At 42.9% G+C, this 16,095-nt stretch overlaps 1 protein-coding gene across 1 annotated transcript in view; it reads left to right on the top strand.

Annotated features, from left to right (window-relative positions):
• The window catches only part of LOC139410759 (collagen alpha-1(XIII) chain-like), a 52,517-nt gene that overhangs the window by 11,395 nt on the left and 25,027 nt on the right, over window positions 1–16,095 (top strand). The window contains exons 4-17 of the mRNA XM_071156235.1: window positions 340–390; window positions 3,943–3,978; window positions 4,783–4,809; window positions 5,098–5,124; window positions 6,891–6,917; window positions 7,060–7,086; window positions 7,250–7,276; window positions 9,348–9,410; window positions 11,132–11,215; window positions 11,369–11,410; window positions 11,522–11,539; window positions 12,169–12,195; window positions 12,688–12,723; window positions 14,169–14,195. Of these exons, the coding sequence (XP_071012336.1) occupies window positions 340–390; window positions 3,943–3,978; window positions 4,783–4,809; window positions 5,098–5,124; window positions 6,891–6,917; window positions 7,060–7,086; window positions 7,250–7,276; window positions 9,348–9,410; window positions 11,132–11,215; window positions 11,369–11,410; window positions 11,522–11,539; window positions 12,169–12,195; window positions 12,688–12,723; window positions 14,169–14,195 (519 nt within the window). The remainder of the gene's footprint in view (window positions 1–339; window positions 391–3,942; window positions 3,979–4,782; window positions 4,810–5,097; window positions 5,125–6,890; window positions 6,918–7,059; window positions 7,087–7,249; window positions 7,277–9,347; window positions 9,411–11,131; window positions 11,216–11,368; window positions 11,411–11,521; window positions 11,540–12,168; window positions 12,196–12,687; window positions 12,724–14,168; window positions 14,196–16,095) is intronic.

Here is a 16,095-nt window from a genome sequence, read left to right as displayed (position 1 = left end):
CAGCAGTGCTGCTGACCTTCTGAGCACCGCTGTCAAGGTTTAAAGTATGGCTCTGAAATGAGAACTTTTGACTTTGCTGGAAATGTATAGAAATAAGAACACTTGCTCTTAGGCTTGTTTGCTTAAAATGTGGGAAAGATTAAATGTGTGTAGGAACTAGACTTGCTATATGTGTTACAGATGGTATTTAAAAAAAGATTTACCATTGTATTCATTTGAGTGTTGTACATATTATACAGAATTACTAAGGAGAACATCTGGTGAGCTGACTAACACTTTGAGAGAGGTATTATTTTGTTCCACTGTTGGTGCGTCTTCTCACTGTCTGTCTGTCCATAGGGAGCGCCAGGGGAGCCAGGCCTGTCCATCATTGGGCCACGAGGATCTCCTGTAAGTGTCATCACTTCTTCCTACAACTAATAATACTGTGCATGACCTGTACTGTTCACTTCCACTTTAAGTCTTCAGTTCAATGACTCATGACCTTTCACTCTGAATAAGCCTGGCATGATAGTAATGTCATGAATTTGTCAACATGAAGAGTATATATTGTGAACCCCATACTCATGACCACATACTGTAGCACAAATACCAGAGATTCTACGTTTGCCTGTCAGGACTTTCCAGAACAAGTTCTTGAGCTTGTCCACCACCGAGCTAATGGAGATTGAAGACTGATAATTACAGGTTGTTTGAGAGTACTTTGGCATTTTCTGAGGAAACCAGAGCTTCGATTTGGCTGTAATCTGGATCAGTCCGTGTTTCCTCAGCATGAGAAGTGAAAACATTCCTATACCTCTTAATAAAGTATTCCAGACACCAGAACCCAATGGTCCCTATTGTATAAAATAATTGATGTTCGTGAGATAAAATAAGACTTTATCCTGATTCAACTCCTTTCTTCTCCATTTCTCTTCTTTTTTTATTAGTAGACAGACAAGGGTTTCTGTGTTGGACCTCAGTTTTGCAATTTCCTTTTTGATTATGCTGTGAAGACTTGGACATGTTTTATTTTGAGGTTTTCTTGTTCTGCCCTGGTTTTTGGACTGCGGGGTTACAGTACCTTGTTGTAGAGCCAATAAACTGGCTACTCAGGAGGACCAGACATCTGTTTTCCCAATTGACAATTAGCTACATACCTGTGTGCCCACTACCCTGGCCGGTAATAAGGCATTTCTAATGAACACCAGGCTACAAAGGAAGTAAAGCACAGCAGGAGAGTGAAGGAGTACACAGAGAACCAGTCAAGCAAGGGTACTTAAAAGGTGATTTCCCACAGCAGGTGAGGTCGATATGAGAGACTCACTCTTGACCTTAGGAAAGGGAGAGGGAGTGGATTTGGTGGCGAGGTGGAGAGAAAAGAGTGGAAATTACAGCTTAGGTTGGCCAGGTGGTTCCTCTTATCTTGAATGACGACTCACCCTGCCATCCTAGAAGTTGTTTTTGTGACTTCAAAATGAGCGGCGTTGTACAAAATAAACTCATTCGCAATTGGATCGTCTGTAACCAATAGGAGTATCAAAGTTGATAACATCTTCACATAGGCCGGTTCTGGCCCAACCCATTGGTTTCTGGGACCAATCAGAACGGTCAGAATGTGTTCGCATTCTAGAAATCGTCGGGGAGGGACACAAATACAGACTCATCGGGGAGGAGAAACATTAGTTGGCCAGAGCGATGAGGAATGGGTAGCCAGGCTGCCTGTTATCTGCCCGTGTCCTGCACACTGTCATTTCACAGATGACTAGACAAGACCTTGTTCTACTGCAACCTGACCACAGGGAAACAAAGGGAAAGGAACCTTTCAGTTGTTTCAGATTCATTCTCTATTCATTCTCTATGGAATACATACACTATTGTAGACCACTCAATATGACAATTGTATGTTAAAATATGTGGTCCACGTGTGGAATTAGCCCTCAAAGTTGAATCAAATGTGTAATCTCAGTAACCGTATCCTTACTAAATCAAATACAATCAAAGTGTATTTGTCGCGTACACAGATTAGCAGATGTTGAAGGCGCAGCAAAAAGCTTGCATTCCTAGCTCCAATAGTGCAGGAAATGTCTAACAGTACAATACTGAAACACAAATAATCCCAAGAAAGTAAAAACGAAGAAAAAATGAAGAAGGAACACAAAATTAAGAAATACCAGAACGAGCAATGTCTGGAATATAAATATGTGGTGTGTGTATAGACAGTATAGACAATAAATAAGAAAAAGGTAGGTACAGCAGTAGATATGTAGGATGAGCTATGTCGAGAATACAAAATGTACAGTGAGCTACAAAGTATTGGAGCAGTGACATATTTGTATTAGTTTTGGCTCTGTACTCCAGCACTTTTGATTGGGAATGATGCAATGACGTTAAAATGCAAACTGTCAGCTTTAATTTGAGGGTATTTCCATCCATATCGGGTGAGCCGTTTAGAAATTACAGTGCTTTTTGTACATTGTCTCCCCATTTTAGTTTACTGTGGATGCCACCATGATTACGGATAGTCCTGAATTAATTGTGAATAATGACGAATCAGAAACTTACAGACGCACATATATCATACCCCAAAGACATGCTAACCTCTCAGCATTACAATAACATACTTTTTTGGTGGGAATGATATTTGTGTGTCTAACTTTCTGACTCATCATTATTCATTCAGGACTATCCTTAGTCTTGGTGGCATCCACATTAAGGTAGAAGTGTTTAGAAACATATTATATTATTATTTACAATAAAAGTGACTCCAAAATGACACAACACATTATTTACCATGCATTTCTATCGGGCACAAAATAATCTGAAACACAACCAAAACAAACAGCATCCAACAAATGTGTAGAGTCACAAGTTGGATGTAGTCATTGTGTGCAAGGAATATGGGACCAAATACATGTTGAAGGCTGAGCTGTAGTCAATGAAAAGCACCTGGATGAATAAATATAACTATAGCCTAGTGGTTAGAGCGTTGGACTAGTAACCGGAAGGTTGCAAGTTCAAAGCCCCGAGCTGACAAGGTACAAATCTGTCGTTCTGCCCCTGAACAGGCAGTTAACCCACTGTTCCTAGGCCGTCATTGAAAATACGAATTTGTTCTTAACTGACTTGCCTAGTTAAATAAAGTTACAATAAATAAATAAATAATAGAAACCAATGATGAAGTCAGTTGACCATAGCTCAACACTTTTTGCACGTTCAAGCACAAAACAACAACAAGATTGAGAGAAAATGGTCCCATATTGTGAATAGTTTTTTTTATCAGTGTTCTGCATTGTCTGTAAGGTTCATGTGCAAAGCATGTCATAAGCTGTGTCCTTAACTGTCTTTTCAAAACAGACAATCCCTTTCGGAGGAAAAACATGCATAGCCTCCAACAACTAGTCTGGTCTCAGACATATAACCTGTTTCATTAGGAAAGTTCACCTCTTCTTTGTAAATTTCTCCCAGTTTGTCTTTACTGCCTCCCTCTCTTTTTCCTGGGATATTGAATGGCTTCCTCTAGTCCCACAGGCCTGGTAGCATATCCACACCTAGTGCAGAATGTCTTCAACCAAAGCATTTTCATGAATCATTATTGACATTTACTCATTCAGTTTATTTGGCTTTTTCCTCATTCGCAGTCGATCTTGATTCGATCAGAAAGCGCCATCCTTTGTTTCTTTCATTATTCTAAGCCTTTTCAGTGTTGGGTTTCTCCCTCTTATTTCCTTTTGTTTTGAGAGTCAGTTGGTTTCCCCTCCACAACTTCCACAGCAGGCTCTCCCGGTAGTCTGCGGTAGCACTCGCCCTGTCAAGGTCAATTACAGCTCTGCCCAAATGTATTACTATGGAAGAGAAAAATGGCACCCTCTCACGCTGACCCTCTTACACCAGATTTTCACCTCAATCTTCCAGCAGAAAAAGAATCCCTCTAACTCAACATCTATTTCTGATTCACTTTAGGGACAGCCAGGAACTAGAGGCTTCCCAGGCTTCCCGGTAAGACTTTGCAGCTTCCCCAGTCTTTAAATCTTTATAATCTGTGTTTTAATGTTTTGATTACTATTTTGCAAGTGGAGCTTTATTATGTAGTCGAAGCTCCCAAATGTCAAAACGTTAGAAATAAGATGTTTCCTGGCTGGTAATCTCCTGTGAGCAGATTCTGCGTAAATGCGAAGTTGACCAAATTACTTGAGATTTTACTTTTGGCTTAACCGAGATTCCCTGGCTGGTTAAGTGCATAAGTGCCTTGATTATTGGTCTTGTTTTATTCATATCTGCAGCCGTTCTACTGTCTCCTTTATGCCTCCTAATCAGGAATAGCACCATGTCCAATAACAAAGCTTGCTCTTTATGTCGAGAGCTCAAGACTATAAGGTTCTATCTGCAAAAAGATGGTTCTGATATAATTGGCTTTAAAGTTCCAAAGCCTCATTGGTTTGAATGGGGTCAACAATTGTTCTGTTGTGTTATTTTGAACATATCAACATGAATTGGGGTGTTTAGAGGACTATATAGGTAGAGAATATTGAACAGAACATGGCTATGTCAATAACTCTATTTTGACAAAAATGCAGAACCTTGTAGTTCCAAGCTCTCTACGTTTTAACGTGCTTGTTATAAATTTTGTGTCAAGTTTGAAAACAAAACATGCTCTATTCTCCATTTTTTTTTCTTGACCTGGAAATACCTCTCTTCCCTTCCTTAAGTAGGTTCATGTCAGTGCCATGGTCTGTGCAGCCATGTGCGTTATGACTGCTTATAACCTGCGTTGAAATGTCTTCCCCTCTTTTTTGCTCCTAGGGTCCGATTGGGTTGGACGGCAAGCCCGTGAGTTTCGCCCCATTTCTGACAAATGTTGAATAATTGAGTAATTGAAGTACTTTAAGAGCCTAGAATCTATCACCTTATGATGATGATGAGGATAATTAAGTTCATAATGATTAGGGTCATGATTGTAATAAAATCTCTATTAGTATCATTATTGTTATTATAGGACGGAGGTAATAATGTAATTTATATTTCAAAACAGTTTGCCCAAGAAATTCAAAGAGACAGAGCTGTAGAAATCGTTTTGATTCTTTTACCACATGCATTCACTCTTTTATGCACACACAGGGGCAGAACGGCTTGAAAGGAGACTTGGTAAGCATCGTTTTACAACACAGTTTTGCAGTTCATGTGAAACTGTAGGCATTTTGCAGTCTGTAGTGTAGACATACACTCCTGCACTTCCAAAGGACTCAAACACTGTCTTTATGCGTTTTGAATGCCTTACAAATGTGATCACCATAAACGTGCACGTCGGTCATTTCTGCTTAAGCACCATTTGTTATCCAAGTGAACCTCATAGCAGGTTGTTTACCTTGTGCCCTAAGTGTAGCCACTAAATCCACTGGGAAAACACTGTTGTGGCCTGATGTTTTTTGTGGGGGGAGTAATGGGCTAGCAGTGGGTTGCCTGTTTTAAGTGACAGGGAGAATGTCTGGCCGTATTTAACTAGATGGGTTTTTCAGCTGTAATCCACTCTCGGGTTCTCAATCAGAGGTAAAACTGACCCAGATAAAGCACAAAGGAGCAAAGGCAAACAATCGGTTGACTTGTGCATTTCATGCATATGGTGATTCCAATTCTTCGAGAGTCAAATTCTTTGGAGACTTAAATGCACCTCTAAATATACAGTATAAAAGAACCACAAATAAAACAGGCAGACCACAGAAAGCATCAATTGTTGCATAAAAAGCTAACCATAAATATCTCCCCTCCAAAAGGATCACTCAAAAATGACTTATTTAGGCTTCAGAGATATACACATTTCTCCACTGAGGTGTCAGGGGATACAGATGGTATATCCCATTACTCTGACATCGTTATAGGCCCACATGAATCCTGTGAGGCTTCTGAATGAGACACAATGACTGTTGAACGTCCCATACCCCTTCACCTCCAGCCCTGTGACCGCTGGACAAATCTCCTCTAGGAGGTTGAATCCTACTTTTATTGATCACCTTTCTCTCCAATCTCCTTTTTAAATGGAGATAAAACCCAGTTCACCTAAAGACTATATTCTTCTTGGACGATGGTTGTGGTGCCCCTGAAGGCTGTTTCTACGTCTGGTCCTCCAGGCCAGCGGTCTGGCTTTTATCAGGCCAGCTGCCGGTTTTAGGGGCCTTTGTGTCTCTGTTAGAAAGCCATTACTCTTTGTTGGACTTGGAGAGTTATCATGAGGGGGCTTTGTTTTATTAGGGGTTATTCACGTCGGCTGTCTTTCGCTCGGAGCGTGTTTGGAGTGCTGCCTTCCTACAGAAGCTCACATGCAGGGAGCCGGCCTGGGCCAACACAAATGGCATGCCTGTCCTGGTCCAAGTGGGTGGATAATGTTCAATGTTGATTAATGTTAATTTAATTAGCCACTTTTCTTCTCCTCCCACACTCCCAAAAACTGTCAAACAATATTTTAACGGGTACCGAAGGCCAGTCTGTTAAATGCATAAATTATGTCTTTCCAGTCTCCACAATGCCTTTATGGAACTCCTATGCGCCAGGGTCACGGTCATGGAGTGTGCTTGATGTGTCCAACTGTGCACTTTCCCTGGGTTCATTTATCAACTAGTCCTGCGCCACTGACAGATGTTAGACAGCTCTCCCCAGACCTTGATGTGTAGTCAAACGCAGCAGAGCAGGCTATGACAAGTGGTTGGTGCAGCCCTTTGGTTGGTGTGCCTGTTGGATCTAGTTGAATTCTCCTCGTGTCCATTTATCCTCTTAAAACAAAACCATTTATCCTCTTTTGTCACATGCATTGTACATTGAAATGAAAGGTGGCACTTATAAAATGTTGACAGTTTGACAACATTATGTTTTAACATGGTTTTAATATTTTGATTGATGTACTGTTTATTACGTTTTAGGGTCAACGTGGTCCCAAAGGAGTTCCAGTAAGTTTTTTTTTTCCCCTTTCAGGTTTTGACAGCTTTTCTGTTATGTGACATTAGTTGATTAATGTGTCTGTCTCTCTTCACAATGATCTGTTCTCTCCACTCATTCCTCTCTCCTTCTTCACCTCTGTTTACCTACTAGGGTGAATCTGGTCAGAAAGGAGAAAAGGTGAGTTTCTCAGTGACATTTTTTGAAGCTGTGAGAGCTGTACTCACCCATAATGTTAGTGGTATAATCGACTGTAAGCCAACATACAAGTGTTTATTACAAAATGACAAGGTTTTTCGTTTGAATCGGGAGTCTCTAACTCGCTATCCGTCTCTCTCTCTAGGGCGTATGTGGAGACTACAGTCACAGGGTAAATGAATCATCTCATATTAATTCATGTATACCTTGGAATGTTTATAGAGTGACTCTAGATGACCATGCTAAACTGTAATCGTGTTGTTGCTGGGAAAATTGCCCCTCGGCGATCGCTTACCGTAGCACCGCAGTGGATGGTGCTAAAATGTAATTGTATGCTGAGTCTCTGTGATGTGTTCTCTGTAACAAATAACATTGTTCTCTTCACAGGTACAGACATAAACCAAGTTAATTGTGGGGTCTGCACTGTAATGGCAGTGTGTGTGTAAAAAAAAGGGGCGAGACAAATGAGTCTGATGAGTAGCACATGCAGCACATACTGTTAGAGAAAAGGCAGCCCCATTATGCAAATCAGGCCTTCTCTCGGGGGCTTGGCTGTTTGAGTGAAAACAAGGCAATTACTGGTAGCCTGCTGGAGCACACACTACGTGATAAAGGTCTATGTGTGGGGGTGCCAAGAAAAATACTCCCCTGTGTGCTCAGGGATTGTTCAGATAGCTAAGTCCATTTCCAATGTAATTCAACCTCCCATTATGACTTCTGTGAAGTCTCTTGTTTCCCCCAGTAAAGCATACTGTAAGAATCAAAGAGCTCATGACAACAACTCAAAGCATGTGGGAAATAATGCTTATTTGATATACTCTGCAATGTGTTTAGGCTAAATAAACAAGTATAGCAGAGAATGTGTAGTTGAGAGGGAGAAGGTCAGAGCATTTGGGGTTGTTTAAAACCTTCAACCTGTACTGGTGCCCCCGCCATACTGTGCGTGCATTGGATTGTTTTCATAAACGTCTCGGGGGCCCCCGGCACACACACTGCATGGGAGGTCCCTGCCAGCGGGTGGTTCCACTTGTCCTACAGGAGGAGCTGGGGGGGGGTTGGTGTTTTTAGTAGTGAGACGTAGATATCAACAGTTATTATATGTGGGTGTGTGGCCCATGTGGGTGTAGGGCCTCTTTGTACAGGATCTTCCAGTGAATACCCTGGCTGCTGTAATTTCCATTCCATTTCTGACGTTTAAGGTTTGTGGGTGACCCCAAAACTGTGTCCCAGTCGTGCTGCAAAGACAGCCAATGCTCCACTCCCAGGCGTCCCTAAGCCTCTGTCCTCCACCGGTGGGGTCAACAGGTCACAGTAGAGTAGTGCTGTTCTCCAAACCAGGCCTGGTTCTCACACTGTCCACTGTTTATCTAGATTCAGAGTGGACATATTATGACAGACATCGGCCTCAATTTTCAACTCTTTTCATTCATTATATTTCTGAATGCCAGAAAATGCAGCACATACTGTATTTTACTCTATTGCCACTGAATGTGGTAAAAATGCCTTCCATCAAGTTGGAAATATATACTCTCTGTTAAAAGTAGTCAAGTTGTACAGATCAGGTTCTGCTATATTTGAATGGAGAAAGCAATGGGACCATACGTATTGTAGCCCTCTTTAAAGCTGTACTTGATAATGCTGGTGAATCTCAACAGAAGCGGCGTATTGTACAGCCCTGTGTTGGAGGATTGGCCACAGTAAGTCTGTACTCTCTTTGTGGCAAGACTGAATCCTGCCTGATCTCCACTCAGCTACAACAGGACAGGGGGCAGGAGTACAGTTGATCTGGGAGATTGATGTCTAAATAACTCAACTGCTGCTTTTATACAAACACCCAATGGGGCTGCTTATTGCTTAAACTGGCAGCATTTTATCTGATCAATTATCACGTTGTACAGTATTTGACCTGAAGTGAGGTAGTGTATATCGTGGTAGCAGTATCCAATCTGACCATCGAAGGACATCAACACTCCCTTTTGACACCAACTCCTGGCCCCTAATTTGCACTGTTGTTACTTCGCTCGCTCTCTCTTTCTCTCCCAGCTCCTCTCTCCTCTCTCCCTGCCTTGACATTTTCTTGCTGTTCACGCTCATGTTTTGTTTCTATTTCTCTCCTTCTTCTTCCCTTCCCAACCCCCCCCCCCTCTCATTCTGCCCTGTTTCCTTTCCCTGGCCTCCCGGTGAACTTGTTGCCCTGTGACTTTCTTACACCGCTGGCCACCTGTGCTTTGTGACCTCAGCAGATGTTGCCCATCACCGTGCGCAACATGCCTCAAATAAACCCTCTAATCCTAAAGCGCCTCAAGGTACATTTCTCTCTGTCCCTTCCGGCCCCTTTCTGCCTTTCTCTGGATGCCAACCGCCGTCGATCTCCGCCAAACCCCCCGTAAATCCTCTGTTAACCCTCTATGGCACCTGGTTGTCTCAAACCTGAATTCTGTGATAAGAGGACAAGGATATTGTCTCAGAGTCTGATATACACTTGGTAGATACAGTTGGAATCCCAAAAATAAACAAATCAGTACTATTTACTTTGAGCATATTCGTGACCATAGAGGGTATATGAAGTGGATTATGTAAATGCCCCAGGCTTCAAGGCCAATTTAAATTCCATTAAGGTGAATGAAATGTTAAAAAAATCCCAACTTGGCTTGTTACTTGGTCCAACAAATCCTGCTTTTCTGTGGGAAAAATGTTTTTTTTTTTAGGCAAACATAAAAAGCCTAGCTTCAATGATTTCCATAACCTTAGCAAAGATATGAAAAGAACAGGAAAGAAAAGTCATTTTTCTGGCAGGAAGTGAGTCTCCAATCCTCTGAAAGGACCTCAGTGTCCCTTCCTGTGCCCAGAGTCCAGCCTGCTCTGTTAGAAAGAGGGCCCCTGGCACAGGTGGACCTCTGTTGGCATCCCTCCTCCATTTTGTTTCCCCCGGTGTGCAGTCTCTCTGTGCCAGGATGGAATACCTTGTTTGGAGACAATGCTACACACTGTGGTAGATCCAACACTAAAGACGTAGAGGGGAAATACCACTCAGACCCAGGCGGAATTGGCTCTGCTGTTTAAAATGAGCCCCTGGAATCAGCATAACGGAATGTGTTAATTTAATGGAAGTACACCTGGATCATAAATCATAGCTAGACACATCCGTCCTGCATGGAATTGATAAAATATGGATTTATTGTCGGTGGATGTGTTCTGGGTTATCTGAGCCTTGATGTCCGGCCTGATCACAGAAGCTCAGCTTGAGCTAAAGATGTGCTCCTTGTAAACACGGTGCAGTCTACTCCACAGTGATTAGGAAGTGTTTAAATTCAAGGCCAATGTTGTGTATTATGAAGTTTCTAAAGTTAAACCACATGTACAGTAATAAATAATATGTTTGCAGTATTCTTTTCATGTCATATCTAGACAGTCCTTTGTATAAAATGGAAATGACCTTGGAGATATGGAGAGATATGGTCTTAGTGTGTAAGACAATAAATACATTTCTAAGAAAGTGTATTTTCTGAGTTTGGTCAAATAAAGAAAGTAGATGTTTGAGACATAGGTCAATGGGATCGTAAGCTAGACGTTGGAATATGAAGACATGGTTAGTTGAGGTGTAGGCCTCTTTCCTCTTCGTATCTGTTCCTCGTAAATATGTTCATCTTGATTTTGTTTAGTCTTCTATTTTGTGCTGGTTAATTCCCCAGACTCACAGTTGAGTTTCCTCAGAGTGACACTAAAGAGAAATCAGCTGGCGCTTTTGGGGCCTTGAAGTTAACACGTCGCGTCGAGATCATTGAAAACACAAACTAGTTTTGACAGGATACACCATTTGAAGCACACCAAAAACACAAATATATCCTAATTTGAACTCAAAGTGGTGTTCTCTCCAAACATGGTGCTTAATGAAAAGAAACACCCGATAAGTCTAGATTCTAGCTAATATTGCCCGCCATAAAACTCCCAGTATGTGGAGTGCTTTGATGTGTTGCGTTGGCACGGCCTAGCATCACGTAGCAGATGGTAACTGTAGGTCTCTCAGCAGGGTGAGCCTGGAGCTCAGGGCCCACCAGGACCTCCCGGCCCCTCAGGGACCCCCGGACTGAACGGTGCAAGTGGACCACCGGTGAGTCCCCTCAGCCAGCTGACCACCACAATCAGGACTGGACCAGCGACTGCATTGAGGCAAAGGCTATGGCCATGGAAGTGGAAATTCTATGAGTGTTTGCCCAGAGAATTATTGTATCGGTGATGTATATTTTTTCTTAATCTGATGTAGGGTAAACCCGGTGAACCAGGAAAACCAGGAAAAGATCCAAGGGTGAGTTTGGTTTATGCCTCTTGCTATTTCCTGGACTTATGTATTTTCCTAATGGAAATTTGGTATTGACATGCTTGTAACTTCTTCATCTTCCCTTCCCATTTTCTCCAGCTCCTGCCCGGGATGAAGGTAAACGTCATTTCTATTCTCCATAATCAACACCATTATACATAAACTACATACAAGTGGACACGTATTACCACTACTTATAGCTCCACGTATGAAACGCAAATGATCCGTGATTGGCCCATATCTCTCGATTGTCACATGTAGCTTCGTCATTCTGTATCTGATGTTCATGTTGGGAAGCCTTCAGGGTGTTTATTCCTGTTCTCTGTGTTGCTATTGGACTAGAGGACTATATTTCTCCTGTTTATTGCCATGGATTATTAAGAATGGGGAATTTAGATTGTGAAGCATGGAAACAGACAGGAAGGGCTTTTTAAAAAAAAATTTAAGCAGCTCGCCCAACCAATTTCTCTATTAAAAACTAAACCAAGTTCATATCACAGCCAGAAGTTGAAAGAAGTGTGCACTGTATCTTTTGATTGGCTTTCACAACAAGGAATACCTTCCCTCAACTGGACTGTGGCAAGATATGGCCATCTGGTTGTAAACCAGTCTTTGAACTCCGCAAATTGAATTAAAGTAGTGCTTACTCTTTTGTTGACCCATCCATGTAATGAAAGAGGAGGCGTGTCTACTATACATGTGCTGTTTGTTACAGTGACTTTATATGAACCTTTTTGTCATTTTAGGGTGAGCCAGGCATGCCAGGAATAAAGGTAGGTTCTGGATCTCAATTTAAGCTTAAACACATAGTTCAATTGGAATTTGTGGTCTCTAGAAACTCACAAATTGTGCCTTGCATGATTTATAGGTATTTCACGATAGAGGAAAAGTAAGGACTGTTTATTTTTCCTTTAGTAGTGGAATCATTTTGTATTTATTATCAAGCACCTGCTGGGATTAAGGCACAACCAGAGGGAAGATATTTCCTTTAATCATCCGACTTGATTAATAAACACTCTGTTTGCTGCTTGTCAGAATGGCTACATTCATACAGTGAATGTGCCGATCGCCAATGGGCTGTGTTCTCTAGCACAAGTCACAGGAAATCCAGTTGCTGAACGCTGGATTGAAACAAATCATTGTGACCTATCTGTCTTGCTGTCGTCTGCAGTTCTGCATCCGGTTACCTTTTCATTCATTCATTTTCACCCTCTTCTCTCTCATTCTGTGTCTCCCCGTTTGACCTCTGTGTCTTTCTTCCATAGGGTGATGTTGGCCCTGCTGGTCCCGAAGGCCCCAAGGTATTTTTTATGAACATTATTACCTGTTGATCAGTCTCATTTGACCTGTACCACTGACCACACTATCAGCAGGATCAGAAATCAGCATGCAGCCATTCCTGTACCTCAGTGTACTTCCTGCCTCACTGAAATAGCCCAGGTTTTGTATTAAGAGCTTAAACTACTCACAGTTAATTCTATTTATATACCCAGGCCCAACTGTAGCCTTTCTCCCCACTAAACATGGGCTCTTTCTCCATCTGCTCTCACATTCTCCTTTAGTATTATACTATACTGTAGGAAATCCAGGGATGGACACAGTCTCATACCATCATTGGTCAAGGGAGCATTCTTCTCACACAAACCCATACACACTCTCTTCCACTGGGCTGCTGTCGGAGCTAACCTTGGCTTTGAAGTACTGTGGGGGGCGGAGAGAGCCGTGCCTCTTAAACTCTCCACGTGCCTGTCCTTCTCCACCTTTCCGTGGCTTAATGGACTTCCTCTGGAGGGCTCACTCTCACAGCCTCTGCCCTTCACTGAGCTGGGCTCAGCCAGCACACAGTGTGACTGCACAGAGAGAGGAGGGGGGGGATGAAAAAAAAAGAAAAAGAGGGATTGAGGGAGAGAGAGACCGCAACAGCCTGCATGGCTCTCACATCCCCCAACAGAACGGGGTCACATCCACACGAGCCTCTAGAGCAGGTTAAACGTCTTAGCCATCTGGGCAATGTCAAACTGTTTGGCTGTCAGCAAACCACAGCCCCTCTATGATCCATGCTCAAAGTCATTAGTACACTACCTCAAGTGATATATTGAAAGTTTGATTCAAACTGGGCGAGTTTGTAAAAATAGATATTTCTGTATGACAATTGCCATTTAATGACTTATGTTTGACCCCGATTTTGGGGAACTCTGGAAGAAAATACAGCTCCAAGCTCCCGGTTATGTTATAGCCTTGTAAACTCCAGCTTTCCTCAATCGCACTGTTTTCCCATGACAGAGCCTCAAAAAGCTCGGCCCGGTTTATGAGGAGGTTGGTCAACCCTACAGCAGGTTACCGGGAGGACGACCAAGACTAAGGCCATGTCCATGTCCAGCATTTCACCCCTTTGAAAGTTTGTATTGCACTTTAGGTGTTCCGAGGTGTTTGAGGTAGTGAAATGTGAAGGCATTGAAATACAAACTCTCCCATGTTCCCACTGCACCCTGTTCCTTATGGAGGTCCCAATACCTTTCTGTAGCTGTGACAAACGTTTGTTCACAAGTCCACTGCTTTCAGAGTCTATTGCACCACCTGGTGGCATTCTACAGGAGTGCAACTACATTTACAGAGGCAGAAGGAGAGGGTCTACCTCTCAACTTCGACTAGCTGTATGTTCATGTATTGAAAAATAAATCAAAGGAATCATTTATAATATGTAACTGTTTTGTGTTTATCTGTGTCGCTCTCTCTCCTTCCGTAGGGACTGAAGGGAGACCTAGGGCTGAGGGTAAGAGCCTTATTATGTCTCTCTCTCTCTCTCTCTGTGTTGTTGGTTAGATAGGTAGTATGAGCAATGGTGTCTCACAGGCTCAATGTCAATTTCTCGGACTGTCAAAAACACAAAGTGGGAGTTCTGGCAGCTTATTGTTTAGCCGAACACCTGCTGAGGCACAAATGCACCCCAGAGACCACACACCACCGGCTTTGGTCCGTTAATATATTTTCATGAATGGGCTGAATTATCTCACTAAAAGCCTCATAGGAGAGGAACCTCCCAGTGAAAACATGTGGTAGTGGGTGTACAGCAGCCAGGTTGGTAATATCTAAAGTAAACCGGGAGTCTTTATCTGTAGACATAGACAAATCCTGGGCTGGTTCCTGAGTCTGGTCGAGATATCATCCCAGTTCAAAAAGCCCAAGTGGCACGGCCTTGTCCTGTGTAATTCCCTCCTGGTTAGTCGGGTGGAATATTCACCTCCCCCTTCAGTCAAGGGACCACCATGACAGGCCTCAGAGCCCAGAGGCTTAGATGCTGATGAGTGGAATACTTATTTCCCTTGGTACCATTGGTTGTCTTTTGATTTCCTCTATTTGAAATAGCATGATTGCTTTGCCCATGTCTTCCTTCTGATGTCGTCTCCATCCACACTGTAGGGAGATGAGGGGAAGACAGGTCTCATAGGGGAGATGGAAGGGAAGGTCTAATGGAAGCCATATGTAGAGTGTGGCATCTTAAGAAGTTATTTTCGTCAATATCACATCGAATGGCAAGATATCGAATGCAAGAATTTTAAAGAGAATTTGATCACTGTGGATGTCTGACTTGAGTTTGTTATTGCTTGTTTAAGATACTTACCCTAATAGAGTTTGTGCTGTTGAAATTGCAAATCGTCTTTAAATGATCTTACCGTTGATGCTTTCCTAAATCAGAAGGCAAACGTTTATTTCAGTCATCACAATATGTGGGCAAATGTGCATCGGATGATTGATCTTATACATCATGTCGTGCAATCAAAGAAACAGACCAAACAATCCTGGAATGAAAAACGCCTTGTCAGAGAAGGCGCCACATGTTGGTGGGAGGAGCCATCCAGAAGAAATGCGTCTGTTTTGCCCATCGCTGCAGACCTCAATGCTTCGACAACAAAAACTGGGCTTCTCTCATCCACCCATTCCCCTATGGGATTTGAACACATGTGGCCCCCAGGCCTTCTCAGTCTCTCATAGACACTGGCCTCCATGTGACGTGACCGACTGATGCTGTACGGCCACTTGTTTTCTTATCTGTCAGCTCCCTGCCGTACTTTAAGTCCCACCCGTTTCCATGGTGAACATTCCCGCTCCCTCGTCCCGAGATGCCCGACACAGTAGTAGCAGACGGCGTGTGTTTTCCCCATTAGACTCCACATATGGAGGGATTGGGAAAGAGAGGGAAAAACACTTCAAGGAAGGGTGCTTTTAGCAGAGACACGGTATCCACAGCAACAGTGTTCGAGCCATTCCTCTCACAGTGGGTTGTGAGAGGAATGGCTCAAAAAAAAGTTATACTAAAGAGAAAGTGCTTTTGCAGGCAAACACTTCAAAGCTGCACTAGATTCACCTTAGGATATGGGGTTTGCCTCTGCCCAGGGGAACTTTGTTCTATATTTGTACTCACAATGTTGGATCAGGATTACTGTATTGTACAACCAGATTGTAATAAAAAGAACAGGTAAAGATTTGTGGCATGGGCCATCATCGTTAATGTCCACATGGTGCCGACCACAAGTCTGACCGAGCTATATATCTCTCAAGGCCCTCACTCAGCAGGTTACAGTCGCCAGGCTACAGTCGCCAGGCTACAGACGCCAGGCTACAGTCGCCAGGCTACAGACGCCAGGCTACAGACGCCAGGCTACAGACGCCAG

This window comes from Oncorhynchus clarkii, chromosome 1 (assembly GCF_045791955.1).
Source record: "Oncorhynchus clarkii lewisi isolate Uvic-CL-2024 chromosome 1, UVic_Ocla_1.0, whole genome shotgun sequence".
Classification (NCBI taxonomy): Eukaryota; Metazoa; Chordata; class Actinopteri; order Salmoniformes; family Salmonidae; genus Oncorhynchus; species Oncorhynchus clarkii.
Note: the sequence above shows the minus strand (reverse complement) of the source record. Positions and strands in the feature narration are given on the sequence as shown.